We start from the raw sequence: 25,930 nt of genomic DNA on the forward strand, positions 1-25,930 counted from the left end.
CACACACACACACACACACACACACACACACACACCCTGGAGATAGCCTTAGGCCCCCATCACCCATGCCAATCACAAACCCACATTGTTTCTTCTGTGCTTCTGCCTATAAGTCAGGGTTCCTCCAACCCGCTCCCTACACCCCATTAATTCACTATAGTGTCTCACAGAACTAGGAGACACTTCTGTCCAGTGGTTCACTATAAACCTTATCCACCAGGACTAAGAAGAGGAGCAGAGGGTGAGAGATATGGAAGAGGTGTAGGGCATCCAAACCTGTTCAGGCATGTCACCCTCTTGGAACCTTCCTTTGGCCTTTAAGGAAGTTTCATGATGTAGGTATTATGGCTATGTCACTGGCCATTGGTGAATCACTCTATTCCTCTTCCTCTCTGGAATTGGAGGTAGGGTGGAGCTGAAAGTCTCAACTCTCTAACCCTGCCTAGGTTAAGATGTCTATACAAGACTTCTCTTAGAGACCAGCAGCCAGCCTAAACCTATCGAGAAACTGCCAGCCATCAGACAGCTCATTAGCATACAAAAAAATCCTTTGAAAATTCCAAGGAATTTAGAAGTTGTAAGCCAGGAAAGAGACAAAGGCCAAATATATATGTCTCACTACCACAGCGTTTTATGTGAAACCCAGGGCCTATAAAAAGAAGCCTAGCTCAGGGTCTGCTTGAGAGCAACTATGCCAAGCCTCTCTAGCCCCAGGATCTCCATCTCTTCTACCTATATATCCTCAGGACAAGGACAGTCAGCAAGTCCCACCAAAAGGAAGATCGACATCCATGTGCACATAGCTAGAGGCCACCAGCCCCCACTACAAAAGTCCCAACGATGAAGATTTGGGCCAATCCAGGGATAAACACTGGGTGCTTCAGAGCCAATCAAAGGATACATGGGGTCATTTTCTGACATGAAATCACTGGGAATTGGTTGTTTAAAAGCCACAGGGACAATCTGCTCCCTCCCTAGTAGACTCCCAACTACCTACCCCACTAAGCAGATGAGCAAATGGAATCAAGGATGGCTCCCTAAGGAAGTCCCAGATACCCAGCAAAATAACTATGATGCTGTGGTCATTATCTACAATCCTTACAGTGGCTACCACATAGAGTCCAACAGGGTCACATAAGCAGGTGGACAACCACGGCCAAGTGAGAGCTCAAGTCACTCAACCTCAGCTGAAGTTGCCACGCAGGAACATTCAGGCCAGCAGAATACCAGGCCAGCAAGAACACCAGGCCAACACTGACTCTTTGCAAAGGTGCCGGAAGGCCAGATTTTATGTGAAATCTTCTCATTTTTACACATTGGCATCAAATTTGCATTTTTAAAAGACATGGCCTAGGCCAAGTAAAACATCTGAGTCTGTGCTTGGCCCACATACTGTCTGACTAAAAGCTGGCCTAGGAGTCCAGTTTGTAAAAATTTCCAGTAATGTATATAACAGCTCCTGTCGCCTGCATCTCCAAGGAGTTGGGCAAGCAGACAGAGGTAAAGTAGGGGCAGGAGGAAGGACAGTGACCTCTGTTGTCTAAATTACTTGGTGAGAAACAGTTCTTCACATTCCCATTTGAGCACGCAACTGCACCCAGTCAGCCTCTACGATGCATGACGTTTTTTCTTCTCCCCCTAAATGCAAGACTTGCTGGTTTGTCACAGGAAGCATTCTCCTCTGTTGGACTGCTCAGGGTTGACAGCAACCTTCCATGTCACCTATAACAAATCTTCTGAAGCCTCAATACCCCACTGTGACAATCTTGGGCATTGACACCTCACTAAGCCTCAAACACCTCCTACCCGGGAGAGATCAAGGCTTCCTGAGGCCGCCTGCCTGTCTCTTCAAAACCGTTCTAACTGTTAGAAAGATCTTCCAGACACTAGACTTCTATAAACACAGCCCCAGATCAGATTAGGTTTGCTGGCAGCTGCTCCTAGTGACTCAACACTGAAAGTCACCGTCAAGGCAAACCTTAAGTCATTTTCACAAGGGCTATCACTAAGCACACTGCTCAGCCCCCTGCTCTCGGCCACAGGGATTTTCAGCCACAAGGGTGAGACTTTCCACTTTTTCCCTATTAAATTTCAGCCCACCTACATGTTGCAATCAGGTGGCCTCTCACTCACAGGTACAAATCAAGCCCCTTTTAAGCAGACCAAGCCCCTACCACCACCCTGTAGATTGTTGAGGCCAATGGTCCCGCATTTCACTATGTTTTTAATCGATAACACAGATGGTACGGTGGACCCCTGCCAGTAAATACAACCTTCACTCTACTTCTCCAGAGCCCTCTGCAGGAGATCATATTTATAGAGTGCTGATTCCAGGTTGATCCATTCCTCCAAGATCAAAGACCTTGGATGCCCCAACGAGCCAAGCAGACAGCACGGAGTGAAACAGGCCAGTGGACACTAGAACAAGTGGGAGCCCCTGTCCCTGGGAAGAGGACGGCCATTATTCTTCTCTAAGAATGATCATCCTATTTTGTGAGAAATGCCAAAAGTCTGGATTTTTATGTGAACACTCCTGTTTTTTTCTCTTTTTAAAGAAACCCTCTTGGTTTTTAAATGTTGGAAATGAATCAGTTTCTGTAAGTGCTACAGAGCCAAAGAAAATATGCTAGTGACTCTAACTTGCCTGCAAGCTGCCATGGCTGCTGTAACTGTTCTAAATTTCATTCTTGGATCCAATCGAACCCTGAAAATCTGGATATGAACAATAACAGAGTATTCACATTGAGTGTGGCCCACGCTGCAGGCACTGAAGAAAAACTGAGCCTGATCCATGTTATCTAATCCTCACAAGAGTCCAGTGAGCTAACCAGGAAGGAGAAACTGAGGCAGAGATTTAAAAAATGGGCTTGTCGGAGGCCAAGAAAGTACTAATGCTGAATGTGGGGTTCCTTCCTAGGTCTCTCTGACTTTGACAGTCCAGTCAGAATTCTTGGACTAGGCTGGACAGAATTGTTCTTTGTGGAGTGTGCAATGGTATTAAAATTGTCACCTTAGATTAAAGGAATTTTAATTGCCAAAGACATATCATGGAGATTAGGGAGATACCTTAGTTAATAATATAATGCTTGCCACCCAAGCATGAGTTCAATTCTTAGCACCTATGTAAGCCAGGCATGGCAACACATACCTGTCATCTTACTGCTGGGAAGGCAGAGACAAGAGGATCCCTAGGGCTTATTAGTCACACATCTAGCCAAAAGAGTGAGCTCTAGATTCAGTAAGAGAATGTGCCTCAAAAATTAGTAGAGAGCACTGAGTGATTAAAGATACTCCACATCTACCACTGACATCCATATACATACATGCATACATACATACAAAAAAAGACATTATGATAATGATTACAGGGATAATTAAGGACACCATCCACCACATCCTTAGGTCCTCAGTGACTTACAGCAGCTTCAGATTTATCCCCAATCCTACTCAATGATAAATTGTAGGACAACAGTCCTTGACCAACAGCATCCTTCCCTTGACTCCAACTTCAAATTCATTCTCAAAGAGACATACACAGTTATGTACCATTTGTTAATGAGGAGACATGTGGAGAAATGAGCACTTATTGGACAATCTCACTGTACAAACATTAATCTCACTGGGTAAACATTACTGGACAATCTCACTGTGCAAACATTAATCTCACTGTGCAAACATTATTGGACAATCTCACTGGGCAAACATCAGAGTGTGAACTTAGACAAACTAAGATGACTATAAAGCCACCAGGTGGTATCACATGGGACAAGGTTGTATATGTGGTATGTTGGTTGACACTTCATTCTTCGGCAAATGACAATAATGATGCCATTTCTGCTGTAAATTTTGAAAGATGATGGCAACTTGGAGGCATTTTCTTATAAAAGACATCAAGTTACGTGGTACACTGGCATGCTATGCTCATTATACAGGCCAATCTAGAGAAGCTCATTTGAGATAGAAAATAAAATAGAATGCCTTAGCCTGATTTAGAAGTGGAAAACCAGAGGTCTAGAGAAACTAGGCAGCTTCAGCGAATGAATGAAGCAGCAGGTGCGAGAGAAGGGATCATGGGCACTGTAATGGCTAATCTTGATTGACAACCTGATGTGATGTAGAATCACCATGGAAACACACCTAAAAGTGTATCTATGAGGGTATTTCCTAGGGATTTAACTGAGGAGGGGAGATCCATTGTGCATGTGGATAGCACTGGTCCATTGCTAGGGCCCTGCACTGTGTTTCTTGACTGTGAGCTGCCCCATGCTCTTGCTGCCATGCCTTCCCCACCACGATGGACTGTCCCCTCAAAACCACAAGTCCAAGCCAACTCTTCCTTGCTTAAGTTGCTTTTGTCACAGAAATGAAAAAAGTAACTAATACAGGGAAGGAACTACTCCTGGCCAAGATAACCATATCCTATGAACTGGTGGCAGCTGTTCACCTCTGACCTGATTTCCCAATTGAAAGAGTCAGAGATGTGGACATGTATATGAAGTTGACACCTGTGTTAGTGTCTCAACAAAACAAGCCCACAGATCATCTCTTGCCTGGCGCTTGGTGTCAATCTGGGGCAGTAGTGGGGTAGGGGTGGTGTCAGTTCATTTTTTTTTCCTCCTGGTGCAGTGGTTTTCAGCCTTCCTAATGTTATGACCTTTTAATACAGTTCCTCATGTTGTGGTGACCTCCAACCATAAAATTATTTTTGTTGCTACTTCATAACTGTAACTTTGCTACTGCTATAAACCATACCTGTATTTCCTGATGGTCTCAGGTGACCCCTGTGAAAGGGTTGTGGGGCTGCACTTTGGTTGAGAACCACTGTCCTAGTGGATTATTTCAAGAACATGAAGAGAGCCAGAGATGTCTAGGAGATACTGTTTAATCTTTAAGGGCTACATGACCCAGCTGTTGGTTTCAAGGCAGGAACCATACCTCCAGGCTGAAGACACAGCCTGGGCCTCACTGGTTCTCTGTTCAGTTCTTCCTGAAAGCTCAACCTGAGCTGGTTCTAAGTATGCTGTGAAATTCTCAGGAGCAGTAGATCTGTGAGACTGAGGCAGGAGGGGAAGAGGGGTGCTGAACCCCAGTGAGCTCAAGGCCAATTCTATTTGCTCCTTCCCAAATTAAGGTCACAGAAAGCTGTTCACTGAGATAGTTGGATGTGGTGGCACAGGCCTGTAAACACAGCACTCGGGAGACAGAAGCTGATGGATCCCCACGAGCTCAAGGCCAGCCTGGTCTACACAGTAAGACTGGCAATAACAACAACAACAACAACAACAGTAATAAATCTACCCACAGGGAGAAAAGATTAGATCTATGAACCAGCTAGTTCATAAAATAGTTTTATGAACCAAAATCCTGGACAGTATGCTTTCAAGGGGGGGGGGGTTCAAAGGTAAAGCCTGGATGGTCCAGACCTTCTCCCTTTCCTCTGTGACTGCTTGGGTCTGGTAGAGTTTTGAAAAGAGGAGCAGGTGTCTGTGCTGGTTCCTACAGGAAGGGATCTAGCGCTCCAGATCTCCACACGGGCTCACAGACTCCAGACCTGTTTTAGTTACCCTAGAATAACAGCAATGACTCAAGCATGCTTGAGTGCCCACCCTACCCTCAGACAAAGGAGTTCTCCATGTGAAGATCAGCACACGGGGGTCCCTTTCCTTCTCCCCCTCTCTTCTGGTTTGGATAGCACAGGACTTGGTGGTTCTCTGAATAGCTACTCAATACTGTGTGTGTGTTGAGCATTTACCACGTGTCTGTTCTGCCTGGTGCTATACAGTGATGCCCAAGTGTATTTACATCACTGTCCCTCTTGAAAAGCAAGAAACTGAGCCTTGGAGAGGCAGAGCTCTCCCATATCTAATAAAAGGTAGAACTGGCATCTGAGCCCAGATCTTTTAGACTGCAGAGGCTGCATTTTTATAATTATTAATAAAAAAAAATGGGTTGTGTCGTTTGAGTCCTTACTGTGTGCAAGGTACTATGCTAGAGATTTTGTGTATTACATCATTTCAGCTAGGCTGAGGGCACTAAAGTTCAAAGAGGAGGCGAGACACCCAAATCACATAGTCAGAAACCAGCAGTCCTGGGCCACGCCCATCTTCACTTCAGCATCAACACTCATGTCTCTGAATGGGGTGGTGCTTTGTTTTTAACTTGACAATGGTGTAAACACCATTGTCAAGGGAGCCATACATTTAATTTTAAATTGTATCTTTCCCAAGGATAGCAATGTGTGGTTTGACAATACTGGGTTGTTGTTTGTTGTGTGTTTGAGGCAGGGTTTCTCTGTGTAGAGTCCCTGGGGGGGTGGGGTAGCAGGGCTATCCTGGCTATCCTGGAACTCACTCTGTAGAACAGGCTGGCCTTGAACTCACAGAGATCCCAAGTGCGGGAATTAAAGGTGCACACTACCATCCAATACTGTTTTTTTAATGCCATGCGAATGCAGTAAGCCACAGTTCCCAGTCAGCCTGAGATCACCAGAGAAAACCAACACTCCAATGAGAGGCTTCTACATACCAGCATCCAACAAATTCTATGAGATGCTAAGCATTCTGTTACAACATAGGCTTTGTGCTAGATAATTTTGCCAACTGTAGGCTGCTGTAGGTGTTCACAGCATATTCAAGGTAGGCGGGACATGGCTGCAATGTTGGTATGTTTAACTTAACCATATTTTTAACTTATCGTGAGTTTATCAAGGTACTGAGCCTCATGCCAAGCCTGCCTTCATTGGCTCATTGCCACTCGAACAAGATAGGCATGCTAACACCCTTACCCAAGCATCCAATTAAAATCCCAAGCAACATAGAGCCTTTTGGCAGCTACTATAGGCTCCACCTAGGCGAACTGCAGTCCATATAGAATCGGCATGTGTCTAAGCAACCATGAACTTGTCTAATGGTGCCTGCTGTGTCTGGCCTGTGCTTAGACAACTGGGAAAACTGCAGGTCCATGGCATTACATGGACAAAGCTGCAAGTATAAAGCGGAGCTTGGGCCTCTTTCCTAACAGCAGCCCTGCCACCCCACCCCCCAGGGACTCTACTCGATTTGCTCTGGTGCCCCCACTTGCCAATCTCAATGACAATTATCAGGGTCTTGGAGACAAGAGAGCCCCCCTACCGCCCCCTCCCCAGTCAGGGTACACAGAATCTTTCCAACTTCGTCAGGCAACTGGAATTTGTCCCACTTGTGGGAGACATGTTTTTACCACCAAAGTCTGGCGTTAAAGGCCACGGAGGGCCTTTGTCTGAGGAGCCCTGAGAAGGCTTTCTCCGGGCCCCCACAGACAATGAGTGTAACAGGGGACTGTGGGGGGCATTCCTGTTTCTTGGGAGATCATTCTCCAGAAGGAGCAGGATTTGCTTTTCACAACCTCTTTTCATCCACTCTGCTCCCCTTGGAAACTGCACATGCATTTGATTGGTTGGGGAGGGGGGCATTGCTATCTCTTTACAAAACTGCCTTAATTTTCCATGCTGGAGTTCCTGCTTCTGTCCTAGCAATGACATTTCTGCTTAGGAATTAGGCTGATCTCTTAAATTCTTCTAAAGACATGAAAGGTAATGTTTTCTAGAAAAACAGTCTTAACACTTTCATGGCATTATGCTGAATTATTTGCTCTTCCGTTTTATTTGTCTGATTGTTTTGCTTTTGATAGTCCAAAACTTTTGAATGTCTCCCGAGTGGCAGGTGCTAAGCACGAGGACTGGAGAATGACTATACCGAGGCCCCTGTGTTCAATGAACTCATGGGGAAACAGACACGTAAACAAGGCCACTGTGCAGCAGCATGTCCCGGGGAGGAGCCAGACAAAAAATAGAAATAATAAGCATTGTGTTGCCTAGTGGAGTTCTCACACGCCATCGCATCTCACAGCAACGACGATTTGGGGCAGACAGCCCTCTGTTAGCAGCCAGTGGGACCGGATGTAGAATGGAGGTGTAGCTTGTCCAAAAGACAGACCAGGAACAGACAACTGGGTCTTAGGACTATCCTCCCAGGCTCTGACCCACAGCACTTTCCTGTTCCTGACTTATCCAGAGTTAGAAGATCTGCCGTGAGCTTCTACTCCTATATCTGTCTATCTTTTAGGAGTCTGAAAAAAGTGTGTGGATGGGGGAAATGTTCTCCCTACATGGAATCTGAATTTGCTACACAGTTCTCCCAAATGATCCAGAGAAGGCCAAGTAAACAGTAAAGCTAGCCATCACTTACTAGAGCATTCTTTTGTCAGAAACCCCTGCAGGGAAACTTTGGTACTTTATCTCCTTTCCAACAGCTTTGCTGGGAGCTCAGGTTCACAGTCCAGGGTGTGAAATGCTGGCACCCCACCTGAATTAGTTAACATTTTCATGGTTTTTAAATACTACTGTGACCAAGGATTGTGCTAGAAACTCTGATGTGTAATGTTAACTCACACACACACACACACACACACACACACACACACACACACACACACACTGTGAGGTATTGTGACCCTCCTTTCTCAAGTGGAAAAACCAGTGCACAGAAAATCTAGTGCCTTTTCATCTGTTGTGAACTTCTCCTTGGTCTAACTGGCCACAAGCTACGATTCAAGCCGTGCAGAGCACGGTGTGAGCATTGTTAACACAGCCTTCTACATTTCAGAATCCATCACACATCTAGTGTGGCTTTTGCTTAATTCTACACAGCCACATGCTTTTTATCTCTTCAGTTGATCCACAGCTTTGTCACCTTAGAAGTACCCTATTCCATGACTGTAATCACCACCATGAAAACAGCTACTAGATTGTTCTCTTTTTGGAACTATTTTGATCGTTTACTCCTGCAAGTTTTGTTTTTCTCTTGGAAGCACTTAGACCTACTGATCCCTTAACTATTTGGATGACCTCTGACCCTTTTCTAAATGGAAGGGTGATTCTGTCTGGATCCCAAAGAGCTCTGGAAATAATTGCAATGATATAGGCTTGGCCAATAAGATCCAGCCGTACAGATCAATATCAGAAAATCGCCAACAGCACTTGCAACCATTTAGATCTGTCTGTTACAGGTTCTCTGTGTATTCTGCTCGGCCCCTTACATAACATTCAGCACTTTAGTAATTACAAGTTACAAGGTGTATTCCCCATAGAATGACAAAGTCTATGAAGGCAGCAAACACAGCGGGAGCTCAATAAATACTTGTTAAACTAAATCAACTGAGGTGGGCCACCACACTCTCAGCATTTCTCTGACACTGGATCCAGTGACATACGTCTGTGTTTCTGGCAGAGAGTACTCAGGCCTCTGCCGCTTTTGAAGCAGAGTTTCAGTGGTAATATTATGCCAAGTAGAAGCCAAAGACACAGAGATGCTTGGTGTAAGACTTGATCTAAGAGGACCAGGCAGGGACAGAGCCCCAGAGGAGGGCAAGGGACAAAAGCCAAGAGAAAGCTCAAGAGCCCAGATGAGGTCAAGTGAGCAATCCTTTAGCAGACATCTGGGGACAGGGACTAAGTGTTGTTCTGCCTCAGTTTCCCCAAGGTAGCACATCATAAGAGACCCGAAGCAGCCTATCTAAAGAAGCCACTGACCAAAGTAAAGGCAGTGCTATTGGTCAACAATACTAATGGCTGTATCTCTAATCAAAACTCCTAGCAGAACCGCCTTAATGGAAAGAGGGGTCACTCTGACTGGCACTTTCAGAGAGACTTCAGTCCATCGTGACCAGGAAGGCACACACCAGCAGGCGTGTGAGTAACACCTATTCCATTGTGTAGACAGGAAGCAGACTGCACCAGAGGCAAATCAAACCTTCAAAGGCCTGCCCCTAGAGACTACTGCCACCAGTTAGACCCCACCCCCTAAAAGGTTCCACGGTCTTCAAGACAACATTTCCACCTAGGGACCAAACTCTCATATGTGACCTGTGGGGGGACTTGTCACATTCAAACTGTAACACCAACTCTGCCTGAAAATGTCTTGGTGGGAAAAGGATAGCAAGTTGCAACCTCTTAGAGCTATTGATAAACACCGTGACTAAAAGAAAGGAGGAAACGGTTTATTTCAACTCACAGTTTATAATCTGTCATGCAGGGAAGTCAAGGTAGGCAAAAGGCAGACCCTGAAGACAGGAACTAAAGCAGAGGTCAGGGAGGAACTGACTTGCCAGCTTGCTTTCTTTTACCTTCCAGAACCAGCACACATAATATGCTGAGCCCTCCCACATCACTCATTAGTCAGGAAAACGCCACACAAACTTACCTATAAGCCAATTTGATGGAGACTTTCTCAGCTGAGGTTTCCCTCTTCCCAGATGACTCTAGCTTGTGTGAAGGTGACAAAACGTAAGCAGCACAGGAGCAATGAGGAACCCCAAGAGCACCAGCAATGAGCAGAAGAACCCACAGATGGCTGCAACAGGAAGGAACGGTGTTCCGCAGAACAGAGGCCAATGGTGAGGTAAGTGGGCATGGAGAGTGACCATTTTCCTCAAGCAAAGCTCTCCTTTGAAAGTTCCCTGCTGGAAACAGGAACTGTCTCTGGAGACCAGAGAGAAGTGAAACTGGAAGAGGCTAGGAGTTAGAATGGCTACAGTAGCCATGGGTGTGGTTCTTAATGAGAAAGCTTGGCTTTATATACATTGTTTTTTAAAGTCTTCGAGAGCTGGGTCAGAAATGGTCAAGGCAAGTCATACACCATTAACAGAACAGGTTCCAGCATCCTTTTGACACTCCCTAAGAGACCCATCCAAATGCACAAGGTCCTCCCTCACCTGGGCAGTTGACTAGTCACCATTAGGCTGTACTCTGTTTTAAGTCCTAGGTCTGTATCCCAGTCTATCAGATTTATTTTTATAAGTTTGCATAAAAGATCTGTGGTCTCTTCTTTGCTACATAGAGATATAAAACATATTTGAGAGAGGAGAGACATGTGAAGTCGACAAAGAACTACACTGAGTGCATGTAGTACTTACCTCAAGTGTGGCTTCTAGACTCTTCTCCTAGAATATTTTTCTTTATTTTCAAAGCTTTTGAAATAATGAATGTTTAATACACCCATAATCAAAAATGAAATTATAAAAACTGGCTTTTGTGGTCAAACACTTTGTTTAAAACAACAGTATTCATAATATTTAAAACATAGGAAGTACCCACTGTCTAAAACAAGTCCAGTGTCCACTGACAAACAAGATGTCATCTGTCTGTACCGTGGAAAGATAACCAGCTTTTATTTATTTATTTAACAAGAAAGGATTTCTCTGTGTAGCTTTGAAGCCTGTCCTAGAACTAGCTCTTGTAGACCAGGCTGGTCTTGAACTCACAGAGATTTGCCTGCCTCTGCCTCTCAAGAGCTGGGATTAAAGGCTTGTGCCGCCACCACCTGGCTGATAACCAGCTTGGAAAAGTAGGAAAAGTCATGGTCTGAGACATGGCTTGGCAGGTAAAGGTGCTGCTGCCAAGAACCCACAAGACAGAAGGACAGAAGGACAGAAGGAACCCACATTAGTTGTCCTCTGACCTCCACATGCACACATGGCACATACATGCCCCTTACTCCCCCCTACACACACACACAAATGGAATTTGAACTTTTTAAATAAATATGCTAAAGTAAGAAAATTATAAATGCTACAACATGATGTGTGTTTCCACACTGGGGAAATAGGCTGAACCCATGTTTCATGGCACCTTCTCCACTGTCAAAGACTCAGGGACCTGCTGGCTGGCAAGTACTTCAGTCTCTACAGCACAGACTCCCATTCCCATTCTCTTCCACCCACTCTGGATTTCACACATCAAATGCCTCAGTATTTCCCAAGTACCCCTAAGCCTTGTGTACATTTTATTCTCACATCATAAAATGCCTTCCACCACTGAGAGAGCTTCTACTTACCCTTCAAAACCCTCCCCAAAAGTCTTGCTTCTATAATAACTTCTCCAGTTTTCCTAGGCACAAGGCTCCTATACTCTTAGCATAGTATATCCCATTGTTTTGTCCCTTTTTTATAGCCATCTCTCTAGAAAACTATGAGTCAATGAAAGAAGGACATGAGAAATACACTTTGCCCTTGCCATGTTCCAATCCCACATGCATTAAGAATTCAACTAATAGACTGTATTCCATTCCCTGAAGCATTCCTACAAGTAACCACCTAAGACATGTATTAGGTGGCTCTACATGGGCACAAGAGTCCCGTTTCTAGACCCTCCATCTCATCTGTCAGCTGTGCTGAGGGAAACATGGATCTGCTTCACTCTGGACACGGAATCTACATAATCACAAAATCCATCACGAGGATACCTACACTCAAGCAGTCTACAAACACCTTAACCTTTACCACCTGTTAAACACCAGAAGAAGCTCTGCATGCTAGAAACACACAAACAAGAGACATCAGAGTTCTGATTTTGTTTGCATCCAATTTGCCATAACCCTGATTCAACCTTTTGAGGCTGGAAAGACAAGCATGAACTGCTATAGGCAGCTTTAGTTCTAGAAAAGAAAATAAATAAACACAAAAGGGAAATCACTGTGTAGTCCAAGTACTAGGGAATTCAAGTCAGCTGATCGACAAAGAGCTACTTGCCTGGCTATTGGATAGTCTGGAGGCTTACATGCAACCAGGGTTGAGTACCAAAGAGCCAAGGATGTGGCTATCCAGAGAAAATGCATTCTGGAAAGAGGGGAAACTGGAGACGTTGAGGAATCAGCAGAGACCAAGAGATCGGGAAGCGAAGACAAGAGAGGACAGACAGGCAAGGGAAATGGTGAGAAGAGCGAGGCTTTGTACATCCAGGCTAAGGACCCTTACTGAGAGACTCCATGGGACACTAAACAGAGGTCATCAGATATCGACTGTAGGAACATCTGCTAGATGCCCTGGGGGCAAACAGGCCATGGGGACAAGAGAAGAAGCAGGGAGGCCAATTAAAGTATGGCTCTCAACTAGGGGAAAGTTTGTCCCCTGGAAGTCATTTGGTAGTAGCTGGAGAAATGTTTGGTTGTCACAAATTGAGACAGGTTGGCCACTGAGATCTAGCAGGCAGAAGCCACATTATACAGCTAAGCTCCCTCAACCAAGAAAGACCCGGGTCACAACACCCATGAGAATCAATAAATTTGGAAGTTGTTGCCTCAACCCAGCAAGAGCCCATCGATGCCACACTGTGGCAGTGTGGAGAAGGAAGCTGGAGAAGGAAGGGAAGGGCCCCATGCTAAAATGGTCAAAGGGTTCTTGCATATTTCCTTAGGCTACTCTGGCCCTTCTCAATCCAGAGCACATTCCATGTTCAGCTGGCTCAGGGATAGTATGCAGAAACCGCCAGTTCTAGCCTTTGGGCTTTCAAATGCTCAGTCCTTGGGAAGAAGAAGAAGAAGAAGAAGAAGAAGAAGAAGAAGAAGAAGAAGAAGAAGAAGAAGAGGAGGAGGAGGAGGAAGAAGGAGGAGGAGGGGGGGGGGGGGGGGGGGGGGAGGGGGGGGGGGGGGGAGGGGGGGGAGGAGGAGGGGGGGGGGGGGGGGGGGGGGGGGGGGGGGAGGAGGGGGGGGGAGGGGGGGGAGGGGGGGGAGGGGGGGGGAGGGGGGGGAGGGAGAGGAGGAAGAGGAGGAAGAAGAAGAAGAAGAAGGAGAAAAAAGAGAAAAGAGAAAAAAAAAAAAAAGAGGGGGGGGGAAGAAGAAGAAGAATGTGGGCTAGTCAGAGATAGCTCAGTTGGTATAGTGTTTGCCTAGCATACATGAAGCCCTAGGTTCAACAAGACTAAGAATATATGAGACCCTGTCTTAGACAAAAACAAATACGAAATAAAATGAGCATAGATAACAGCTTTAAGAGGTCTGGAGAGACCTTTGGACTTAGTGGTTAAGAATGCTTACTACTCTTGCACAGGAAACAAATTCTGTTCCCAGCACCCACAACAGGCTCATAATTGCCTGTAACTCAAGCTATGGCCCTCTTCTGGACTCCTCACACACACACACACACACACACACACACACACACACGCATACACACACACACACGCATACACACACATACATACATACATATATACACACACATACACACACAAATAAATCTTTAAAAAATTAAATCTGATCTCATGACATGAGGTATCACCTTCTTGTTTTATGCTATGTACACCCATGCATATATACATGCATGTACAAGTATTTGCACATATGCAGATAAAGATTCCCTATGCCAAAGAAGAGAGTAAGTAAAATAATGTGACTGTAACTGCCACAGGTCTACAAGGAAAAAGAAAATATTCTGTTCTCTGCTGTACCCATCATAAGAGAGGGAAGGTATAGTAGGTACCAAACAGATTCATGGGAACTGAAAAGAAACAAGATTTCTGTTAAAGATCAAGATTCATAGGGACAACCAAGTTGGGACAGAGACAATAGTCCAGAATCAGTATGCATGTGAATGACAAGATGCCTCCCCAATCCCTGCATGTTACATACAAGAGAATGAGGAAAAAGGACACATAAGGGGCAAAGATTCACAATCGCGCTGGCACTGCCCAAGTTCCTCTGGATCTTAGATCATGATCCCAGAGGGAACAGTAGAGAATTCTCAGATTGGCCCAGATGTATCTCTATCATCACCCAGCAAAACAGAGACATGAAATGGAAAGCAAGTGACAGAAAAGGAAGGGGTATTTCCTGTGCCTCTGGGTTGTGGCCAAGGTTGGCTCATTCAGAGCTGCAGGAACCATGGGCTGTCCAGTTTTGACCTGCACTGTTGTAACTGGGCACCACTCAAGGCACCTTGACCATCCCCTACCACCATGTACACACACACCCCACTGTCACACACAAACACACCGCCAGGACATGGCTGTCTCCACATTGCCGTGGAAATTAGTAGTTGAGCACTGTGCTGTTGGTAATGACAAAACTCACACGTTCTAAGTGACCACAAAGCAGCACAGTAAAATTACTTAGCCAAAGTGGGCGTGCATTTGTTTCCCTGTGCCCATCTTCAAACAGTCTCCTGAGAAAAAACACTGAAGGAATCGGGGAATGGACAAAGTTTGGGAAGACTGGCCTGACTCTAGAGTTCATGCCCAGCACTGCCAAGGCTGTCAGGTGCACTGAGGGAAACAGGCCATTTTCATCTAGTTTATCCTAGAATTTTCAAGACCTATCGGAGCATACAACTATTTCCTCTCACCCCACACCTCTTACATCCAATTTCACTTGATACACTTCAGGAAACATTACCCCAAACACAAGCTGGTAGAATGAAACAACAAAGTCCAGTTCCTGGCCAGCCAAGATACTCTACAAAAACCAATGAGCTACCAAAAATGAGCCACTTCCCGGTGAACTGAGGCTGGGTCACCGCTGCCTGGGTCCTGTCTGAGGCCACAGGTTTTTTATTGTTTTTGTTGTTTGTTTGTTTGTTTTGGGGGTATTGTTTTTGTTTTTGTTTTAGCTCAGCATCTTAGAGACAAAAGCCCTGTTCCCTTCCCAGAAGCTACTCAGGGAAGGACTCAACTTCAGGAGCCCCAATCTCTCCCATCACTCCCATCCTACATACCCTCCCATCCTCCTTACAAAGCTCTGCCACCCCATGTACTCACCTCCCACCAGGGTGATGCACCCACTGAACAACACTTGGTTGCCCCTGAGATGGCAGGCACTAACTAGGCCGCAGCACCGAACCATGGACACTCAGCCCAGACTCTCTCTGAAGGAAGCCCTGGGCTGCAATGCCACGCTGCCTCCAGGGACATTTTGTCTTCCTGTGACAACGGAAGTTGGAAAGATTCCGTTTTGAACCTAGCTTTGCCATGGTTCCTGAGAAATCTAATGCAAATTATTTTATTTCTCTAAACTTTAGCTCTTCATCTAGAAAAGTGGTGAGTATCTTGCAGAGGTAGAGGGGTCACAAAAGAAAAGAAAAATACAAATTGCCTCTGTCCACTAAATAAAGCTATATAGCCCAAAGCAAGCCATGTAATAGCACGGAGTAGATGAATAAAGGAACTAACTGGAGAAGACAAATGATCACTAACATGTAAACTCTGTAAATTCAGGCAATGGCCAATATGGACTCTTAGATCCACTGAAGGGTGGCTAAAAGAAAATTTAACTAGATTGCACACCATTAGGACTTGTCAAAGACCCACTGGCTTCCAACACATCCCTCACCAAATCTCCACTAACAAACAGCAGAGATAAAATAGGAAACTCAGCAAACCAGGAGTATTTCTTTGCACAGTAAAGCGCCTCCTCTCAGTGGAATAGGAAGAATGATATTCTAGGCCAAGTGTTTGTGGCCTCCAAAATGCGTATGTGAACCTAGCTCCACCCCCGAGAGCTGAGGAACAGCTTATGGGCCCCTCCAGGTGTGACTGTGCCCTTCAAAGAAGGAGTTTTACCCCCGTGTGCCTATGCTCTGAAGAGGAGCCTGTGAGTACAATAGGAATGCAGCTGTCGACAAGCCAGGGAGTGGTCTCTCCCAGAAACCTAATTCGCTGGCACCTTGATCTTGGAATTGCCAGCCTCCTCTGAGGGAAAAGCCATGCAGCCGGTGTGCTTTGCTGAGGCAGCCCAGGCTAAGGGAGAGGTAAAGGACCCAGGCTAAGGGAGAGGTAAAGGAAACACTTCCCAGCCACTCTCAACTACTTGTGTCCTAAGCACACTGAAGAAGCAAAGATGGCCACATGCATTTTTGCCCTTGCGAGTCCATGGATGAGGGTCTAAACACTAGATTCTGATGAAGAGTAATGGTGCTAAGGGTAGAGAGTCAGATAGAGGGAGCTGTTAGTACTGCCTAGGAGAGCTGGGAAGGCATCTTGTTGAGAGTGGTCATTTGAGTAGACTTTGGCGGGGTGTGGGTTAGACAGACACGGGAGGCACTGGCAGAGAGCAAAGGCATATGAAGGAAGAGGTTGGTGGGAGAAGAGGAGGATGGAGCATGTGGGGGAGGGGGGCTTCTAGTGTAGCTATAAGACCACGGATCTATCCTAGAGAAGATGACAAAGATGAAAGGGGAAGTTGGCTGAGGCTCCACTCCAGGTTTTTTATAGACTTGAACTTAAAGGCTGCCTTGGCCTTATTCCACCAACATGTCTGGTTAGACAAGGTAGAAGTTCTAAAAGTTGGGCCATCATTTAAACAACCAAGAGATTTTGTTTGGGTTCAGCTTTCCTCCCAACAGTGGGAGAATTGCCCACCTTGGGCTTGCATTCCAGCCAGGCAATGACAAGCTGGAATACACAGCACTTGTCCCTCTAGAACTGTCCTTTTGGCCATAGACCCCACTATTCCCCACAGTTTCTCCATCCAGTGTGCTTTCCTTCTCATAATCTACTGAAATGCGTGTGCATTCTAAGGAGCCTCCAATCCTCCTAAGGAGCATGTGGGACACTCTCTGCAAGACTGAGCTCATTCTGGCACTCAGTTGCAAGGTTGTATTGTGGGGCTTTTCAATTTCCTTCTCTTATTTTATTATCGTTTTCCAAGGAAGGTCTTAGAAGATAAATAGTGATATATACATATGTATGTATGTGTATATACATATGAATGAATAAATGAACAAATAAGTAATATACATTCCTGCATGCTTATCCTCTATACCAGCTCTTCTTTCCACAATTTTTTTACTTTTACTATTAAAAAGTTATCCTAAAATGAATATGAGCATTCCTAAAGTCAATCAATCACAATGCTTCTGTTTCACAATTCTATTGAGTTGAAATGGAAACAGGAATGCCATAGTGAATGCGGAACAGACCATTATGTCTGGCAGTGAGATCAACTGGAACTCAGGGTATGGAGAACGCAACAGATTAGATCCCCGAGTGCTATCCGTGATCTCTGAGGGAACTGTGGAGGACAGGAGGGGTGCCAAGAAGCTGGAGACAGGCAAATGTTCTGATTTTCAAAACGGGAACGGAATGACAGCCTGCCAGTTTCCCGATGCAGAATGTAATTTCACTCCCAGGCAAGGTTTGCAAGCAGATTGTAAAGGGACACTGAGAAGCACCTAAGATAGGAAGTAATGTCTGTTTGTAGCTGGTGTGGGGGAACCAAGAACAGATCAGGGCAAATTCATTGTGTTTCTAACAAGACCACTAGACTAGGAGAGCAGACAAGTACAACAGACATGCATGGTGTAAGTAGTGAACAGTGCAAAGCGCTAATGGTACACCTGGGATACATTGGTAGAAGTTATTTCTGGGAGCATTAAAGGAGAGACACCTGGAATATATTAGTAGAGGTATTACAGGCAGCATTAAAGGAGGGGACGATTGTTGTCTTTCTTCTACCATATTGACAAAGTATTCGTAGTTAAATCTTCAGGTGTCTTTTAGGGAAAACTTCTTTGAAAACATGAAGCTTTCCTGCAGGTTACTGACGTCTATTGCAAGTAAAATTGAGAGATGTGTGTGGGCTTAAAAGTGGCAACAAAAGCCAGGCAGTGGTGCATGCCTTAAATTGAAGCACTCAGAAGGCAGAGATAGGAGGATCTCTGTGAGTTTGAGGGTAGCCTGATCTACAGATCTAGTTCCAGGATAGGAACCCTGTCTCGAAAAACGAAACAGAAAAACAAAACAAAACAAAACAAAACAAAAAAAAAACAGTGGCAACAAATGATTACACTTAAGTATAACTGTGCATTTGGGCAGAATGTGTGCCCTCAGATCTATCATAATTGTCACCACCCCTTCTAATGTTGTCAGTAAGGTGTGCCATCTGCCACAAATCATCTTCATTCCACCCTCCAAGCACTCCACACATTGGGATTTGCAGCCCAGGAAGCAGTAGACCTAAGGACTGCAAAGGACTGGGGGTATGGCTCTGTTGGTAGAACGCAGGAAGACCTAGGTTCAATCACCAACATAGCTTATATGAATCCAACATGGTGATGCATGCCTGTAACCTCAGCACTTAGGAGGCAGGAGTATCAGGAGTTCAAAGTCATCCATGGCTACATAGTGCAAGGCTATCCTGGGGTACATGAGAAACTCCCCATAACCCCCAAATAGACAAGTGAAGTAATGAAGACAGTAAATGGTAGTGGGCCTTGTTACCAAAGTAAATAAGGTTAACTACAGTCAGGGCCACACCCAGAGGCTCCCAACACCCAAATGTATGGGCAGTCCCAGAAAAGTGTCTACCCTGTTCTAAGAAGTCCCCAAGAAGAAGAAATTATAGAACCAATGGGTGGGTAATGCCATCTAAGAAAAAATTCTATGAGCCACAGCTGGTGGATGCTGTTTTTCATCCCTGGAATACACAAGCACAAGTATATAGTCAAAAAGATTGACTCAGGTATCTGGGGAGGCAAGAGAAGGCTTGAATCTAACAATATTTACAATGGAAATGCTATATGGAAGTATGCATCCTTTGTTAAGTCAGTAAATGCCTTAATCAGAGACAAAAAGGAGAAAGCCAACAGAGAACTCAACATTGTTTTGAAAAATCCTAAGTTGCCCTCACAAAAGTCTATGAGACCTGTTTAATGAAGTAGGCTGGTTTCAACCAACCTGGCCAAATGCCAGGAAGAAAGTAACTGGCACAAAGCTTTATTTTTCTCAGTTGGTCAAACATCCCTCACAGACAAGCCACAAAGGCAGAGGGAAGAAAATAAGAGGAAACAATGGGACGCCATCAAGAGGCTGCCAGTCCCCAGCACAACGCTGCCATCTGCTACTGACACCAATCCTTCAAGGGACTGTGTCAGCCAAACAATGTACCAGGGACACCAAGCCTGGGAAGATAATGGCCTTGCGACCTTGGGTAAGTCACTGAACACTGCCAGGGCTCAGCTCCTTATCTCTGAACTGGGTTAATACTAACCCTTTTGCATACTGTGCAGGCCAAGCATGGTAATGACTGGGACTGCCCCAAAGGCTGGAGGTCCCTGGGTATATCAATCCTCACCACAGTAATTAACAAACAAGGCTGTGAATGGAACCCAAGGCTTGGAACATGCTAGGCCACTGCTCTACCACTGAGCTACACACCAGGCCAACAAATAAAATGTTGAAAGAAAAGATTTCAAAGGGCTTCAGGTGTAGCAATCCTATGATCTAAGTCTTAAAGATGGGATACAGCTATAGAGGGAAAACAAATATTTAACCAAATTTAAATCAAAGAGACCAGAGCTTTTGGACCAGTTTCCTGAAGGAATTCATTATCATGGCCTGGTATTTGCTGGTTAGTCATTAAAATAAAGGTGAAAGGTGAATAGGAAATGAATTAGCTGGAGCACCTGATGCTCTGTGGGTCGTCAGGAGGGGCTGACTGGCTTGGTGGTAGCAACCCTTTAAAGAGAAGATAAGTAGATTTCCTACCAAGACAACTGTCCAAACATCCCCTTCTCCCGTCTGTCATAATGTTTTTATGGGTCTCTCAGTTGAAAAAAAAAAAAAAGTAGTCAATATAGTCTCAAAAAATACATAAACTCCTTAAAAAGTAGATAAACAAAATGGAAAAATCAGCTTTTGTTCTGAGTAGTTGTGTGAATCCCAATCTCTGGCAGCGTAAGGACTTGTTTCTAAATTGTCAGCAAGACTGATACATCTCAGACACTGCTTCTAACACTGAGCTAAAAACTAAGGAGGAGGTCAAGGAAGTGGAGAGATTTCTCTTCCTTTCACCCTGGGACCCACCCAGGGGCCATCAGCATGAGCCCTGGCCCAAAACTAAAAGACAAGGAAAACACAAAACCCCCCACCCTCACTGCATGCCTGCTCCCTCACAAAGCTTCCCCTCAATAACTGAAGGTTGAACAAGGCAGGGATGAGCCAGCAGGCTGCCTGAGGCCACTGACTTCCTGGGGCGTGGAGCCCTCAGGCAGCACTAGTAATAGGCGTGGCATCCTCAGGTCACTAGAACCTCAAAGCAGCTCACATCTACACAGCCTCAAAGCCAAGCCTCCACACCCACTGAAGATGTGTTTTGCCCACTCCATATGAAACCACAACACACCCTATGTCGCAGCAAGGAGAACCAAGGACCAGGAAAAAAAAAAAAAAAAATGGGTGCTTAGAGCCACAGCTGGGACCTCTCTCAGGGCACAGGCTCTGCAAAGGGGAAGCAGGGCAAGGTGCTTTCAGATCTCCCTGTGAAGCTGTGCTTAGAAAGCCCACCATCTGGCCTGAGGGCGGATGCTGCTTGCCTGCATTTAGCTGTACAACCGCAGCCCTTCTCTTCCTCAGCTAGCATGGATTTAGGGAGCGGCTTCTGCAGAAGTGTGGGTTCTATGCCACCAAAGCTGGAACCAGCACCCAAAGGTCATCTCGCTCTCCCAGCAGGCAGACTTTCTCCAGAACCAGGGGAGTCAGATAGCACCTACCAGTCCAGGTATTGGCTTTGAACCAAAGCCGATGACCCTAAACAACTGTATACAGAAGGACCAGCAGTAATACATTTTGTGCACAGAACTCTCTCTTTATGCCTAAATGCCTGCATTAGTCTGGATCAATATGTCCCATAACAGTTAATCCATGGCAACTCAGACCAGGCAAGAGATGCCACTTGACAAAGGAGGGCTGTTTAAAGATGCTGTGCCCCCCACAGCCCATACTCATGCATTTGAATTTCAGTCCAGGGAAGGCAGCAGAGGCAGAAACAACCACCCACAAGAGCCAAAAGAAGGGGTGGGGAAAGCAGATCAGAAAATATATACATAAATAGCAAAGGGCTTTCACAGTGGCAGTGAAGGGGAGGCGGCCTTGACTGTCAAAATGGCCTTAGAGTGACATATCGCTGCCATGATGATAGAGTGCCAGTGACACTCCTAAAGTCAGGCGTAGGATCTTCCTCACACACCTGCAATGCAGAGATTTCTGCCCTTTCTGTAATTCACGCTCCCAGCCCAGGCGCTATCTGCAGTGGGAGCCAGTCTGGACTTGTGCAGCTGCCGCTGTTCCTCCTTACAATAAGATCATTGCTGCAGAGCAACTTCTCACCAAGGCAAAGAGGCAAAGGAGGAGACAGCAGAGGGAGAGACAAGGGAAGGGAGAGAAGGCGAAGTCCCTCAGCCCCGCAGCTCACCTTTTATTTGGGCTTCATATTCGGCAATGATCTCTTTGTCTTTCTTGAACTTAGTTTGAGATGACATCTTCTGACGTGGCAAAAAGAACTGACAGGCTGTTTGATTTATTTCTCCTTTTCTTTCCAAGTCCTCTCCCAAGCTTGGGTAATCACACAGCGACAGTCGATTTCGCAGGTTTCAAGGCTAATCTCTTTCACTTGGCTGCAGAGCTGGGTAGAAATCCTTCTTCAGGGAGGAAAATGCTCTCTGCTGGCAGGGAAATGGCTCTGGTGGCTTCCTCTGGTCAGCTCCTCTTGCAAAAGGAGAAATCACCCTGGGAGTACCATAACCTGCCCCAGTTTTCCAGGATTTTTCTTCCAAAATAATAATAATAATAGCAGCCAAGAGCTCGAGCACACACACAAACACACTCACGAGTGCACACTCACCCAGACAAGCTTCCACGCAATTGTGCTGTGCACACACCCATTCACACCACAAGCGCGCACATACACACACGCATGCACACACACACTCCCTCACACACCCTCACTCACTCTCTCACACACACACACACCCGCTTGCTCACTCATACACACACATCCACAAGAGGCGCGGCGCCTCCTGGGTCGTGTGGCAAGCCTCCGGTTCTCTTTGGAAGGCTCTGCTAAGGAGATGGTCAGGTTGCCAAAGGACCGGTCATCTCTCATCCTCCCTCCGGTCGGTCGGCGCCTGGAGTCTGCTGTCCGGTAACGATCAAAGCCAGGAGAGGGAGATGGAAGTTTTCTGGCTGTAGCGTCTTAGCTCCTCCGGACCCAGGGATGGACTGTTCACCCGGCAGGGCTGGTGGAGCTCTCCCCCACTGCCCTCGTCACTAGACTCCGCCTCCCGGATTTTATAACAACTGACACATTGTAGCCTACAGGAGAGCTGAACTGGCTGAAGGAAAAAGGGGAAGAAACGTTTCACAAAAGGAAGGCAGCAGGAGGGGAGAAAAACAGGTTGGGAAGGCCTGGGAGGCTCCCGCAAACTCCAGCTTGTAGTAGTTGGGCTAGAGATTTTTCTAACAAGCACTGGAAGATTCTCTTTCATTGCGTGGTGAAAAACAATTCATGCCCTTAAACCTTCAAGCCCTTAAACCTTCAGTTATATGACAAGTTGTCACTCTGCCTGAGACTCTAGCAGAGGGCCTGATACATGCAGGGAAGGACACTAATATTTTTGGAGGAATTATTTGATGAGAGGGACAATGCCAGCTTTGTTGGGGGGAGGAGGGTAGGCAGACTGCAACCAGGTTCAGAGAGGGTCTGGCAGTACAATTCCACCTCCCTGTGTCTCTGTTGCTTTACCAGTAAAATGGGCTCTCCTTGGAGGCTCTTTTATGCACACTTTCAACAGATATATACCAAAAACCTACTCAGGGGCCCACTAAAATTACACAAGGCAAGAGGCTCCGTACAATGGCAAAGACAAGAATTGAACTACATAAGTGAATAATAGAAAGTGGTAGAAAATGACAAGTGCTGAGGAGGATAAAAAAAAAAAAAAGTATTGCAGAGTACTGAGACTTTGGGAGAATTGAGTAAGAACAGAAACTTAGCTTGGCCCACCCAATAACTGGACACATAGAAAGCTCCCTATAAATAGTGGCAATTATGGTTAACCCAGCATCCTAGGGGGTACATTCTGTATAAGTAACAAAGTATTTTCTCACAGGTAAAAGAGTGCAGATCTAGATGGCGGGGAAATTACTTAATCAGGATCCCCAGAGTTCCAACCCAGACAACAGAATCCACCAGTACTAAATGCTCTGTAGGAGTCTTCAGCATTTCAAAATGCCCAGTGATGCTTCAACATTTAGGATCACTCACCACAGGAATTCCACAGTGAGGCTGTCATAAGAGTGTCTTGACCCAAAGAGTTCCCTGAAGGAAATGTCTATCACTTTCTCAAAATAAGCATCATCTTCCACTTGTCTTTCTAGACTGATCCAGTGTGTGAGTTCGCTAGGGCTTAGAAATGAACAGGTTATCTACACTAGCCTCTAAGAGCTCCCCAAGAGAGAGGTGGGCGAAGTGAGACAGGGTCTTCCTACTGAGTGAGCAGTGAGTGAGCGCCCAGAACTGCCAAAGGGAATGTGGGAGCTGCCTGCAGAAGTCCACCTGGTGACTCATCAGGCTCATTATAGCTCTGGACCCAGAGACAAGAGGTCACAGAGTTCATAAACAGATGCCACAGCCCACATCCTCCTGCCTCACCCTTCCCAGGGACATGCTAGGGCGCTCGTAGTGTCATTAGAGGAAGATACACTCAGAGATTAGCCTCTCTGCCTCAAGCCTAGATTCTCAAAGAAAAATGGAGATAGTGTCCTATGCCCTGGAATGTGAATAACCAAATTCTTTCCTGTCTCTTCTATGAGACTGGAGCCTATAAGGCTGGATATGGTGACTCCGACTGCTCTTTGCCCCTACTGGGGGCAGGAACCCAGTAAATGATAGTTCTAACCATGATGAGAATTTTAAAACCACACATGCATATCAGAGACTCACACAATGGCACTGAACCAAGGAAATGTCCCAAGATGCCATATGACAATGAAGTAAAATGTTCCAGAAAACCCTGTTGAACACCAAGGGCTGAGTTTTTGTGTAAGAAGGATGGTGATATATAATCAGTCTGTGTGGACGCTGTAAATGGCCTCCATGCCTTCTCAGAACTTCATCTATCAAATGACACTCCCATGGGGACTCCACCAAGGGGGCCAAGCATCAGAGCTGGGAGCTTCACAGAGAAAGGGGAGGAAAAGGCTTGTAAGCCACAGCCACAAAGATGTCTCTATGCATAATGAACGTATATTGTTTCAAATCTTCTGTCCCTAGGAAGAGGTGAATGGCCTAGGCAGGGACCCTGGTCACTGTGACCTCATCTTGTTCCTTCCAACCTTCCCCACAACTAATTAGAGTCTGGGGTCACTCAAATGCCCTTCTACAACAACCCCCTCCAAATGGCCATTGTTCTTTGATGAATGGGAACCAATTGCTACTGCCAATGTTTACTCTTCAGAGGGCAGTAACAGAAACCAGATTCTCCCCCCCCCATAAATTTGTAACTGAAAAGGGACAGTACAAAATGATTTAATCTGTGTCCCACCCCCATCCCAACCAAGTATTAGAATACCCCTGGAAATATCCTATTTCCCTCAGTTCATTTCCTGAAGTATGCTGAGAGTTATTTTATCATCATTATTATTAATATTATTATTATTATTGGTGTGTGTGTGTGTGTTTGCCTGCATGTATATAAATGTGTCATGTACATGCAAGGAGGCCAAAACAGAGTGTCAATTCTTTAGAACTGGAGCTGTGAGCCACCATGTGGGTACCAGGAACCAAACCTGGGCTTTCTATTAGGACAGCACTTTGAATCACTGTGTCAACCTTCTAGCCCCCAAAGTTACTTTTTAAAAAATGATTTATTTACTCTTATTTTATGTGCCTTGATGTTTCACCTGTATGAATGTCTGTGTGGGGTGTCAGAGTTTCAGACAGTTATAAGCCATGTGGGTGCTGGAACTTGAACCCAGGTCCTCTGGAAGTGTAGCCAGTGCTCTTAACCACTGTACAGGGGAAAGCCCAAGCACTCCATATAGATTTTATAGAGATGGGTCCTTACTAAGACTCATTAAGTCTAGTGATATAAACATTCTTGTTTTCAAGTTGGGGAAACAGAGGCACAGATCAGAGAAGCAATTCACCCAGGAATGCAGAGCTAGCTAGTAACTACACCCACTTTGAAACTCATTGAAATGCAGGTCTGACCAATATCAAGACCCAAGGAATTAACCAAAAGAGGAATTGTGGTAGTAATAATGACTGTCAATTTTTTAGACAGCTTTTCATTCTATGATTGTGTTTGTCTTAATCATTTCAAGTGAAAGTTTTCCATAAACAAATTG

The 25,930-nt window shown here is 45.5% G+C and overlaps 1 protein-coding gene across 4 annotated transcripts in view; it reads right to left on the minus strand.

The window, feature by feature from the left end:
• The window catches only part of Srgap3 (SLIT-ROBO Rho GTPase activating protein 3), a 211,991-nt gene extending 189,099 nt beyond the window's left edge, over nucleotides 1-22,892 (minus strand). For 2 of the 4 annotated variants that reach the window (XM_051203643.1, XM_051203641.1), the window contains exon 1: nucleotides 21,996-22,892. Coding sequence is in view for 3 of the 4 variants with exons in the window: in XM_051203641.1 (XP_051059598.1) it covers nucleotides 21,996-22,062 (67 nt within the window). In the remaining variant the exon portion in view is untranslated. The remainder of the gene's footprint in view (nucleotides 1-21,995) is intronic. The other 2 variants (XM_051203642.1, XM_051203644.1) reach the window with 1 other exon arrangement.
• Between the last annotated feature and the right edge of the window lie 3,038 nt (nucleotides 22,893-25,930).

This window comes from Phodopus roborovskii, unplaced genomic scaffold (genome assembly GCF_943737965.1).
Source record: "Phodopus roborovskii unplaced genomic scaffold, PHOROB, whole genome shotgun sequence".
Lineage (NCBI taxonomy): Eukaryota > Metazoa > Chordata > Mammalia > Rodentia > Cricetidae > Phodopus > Phodopus roborovskii.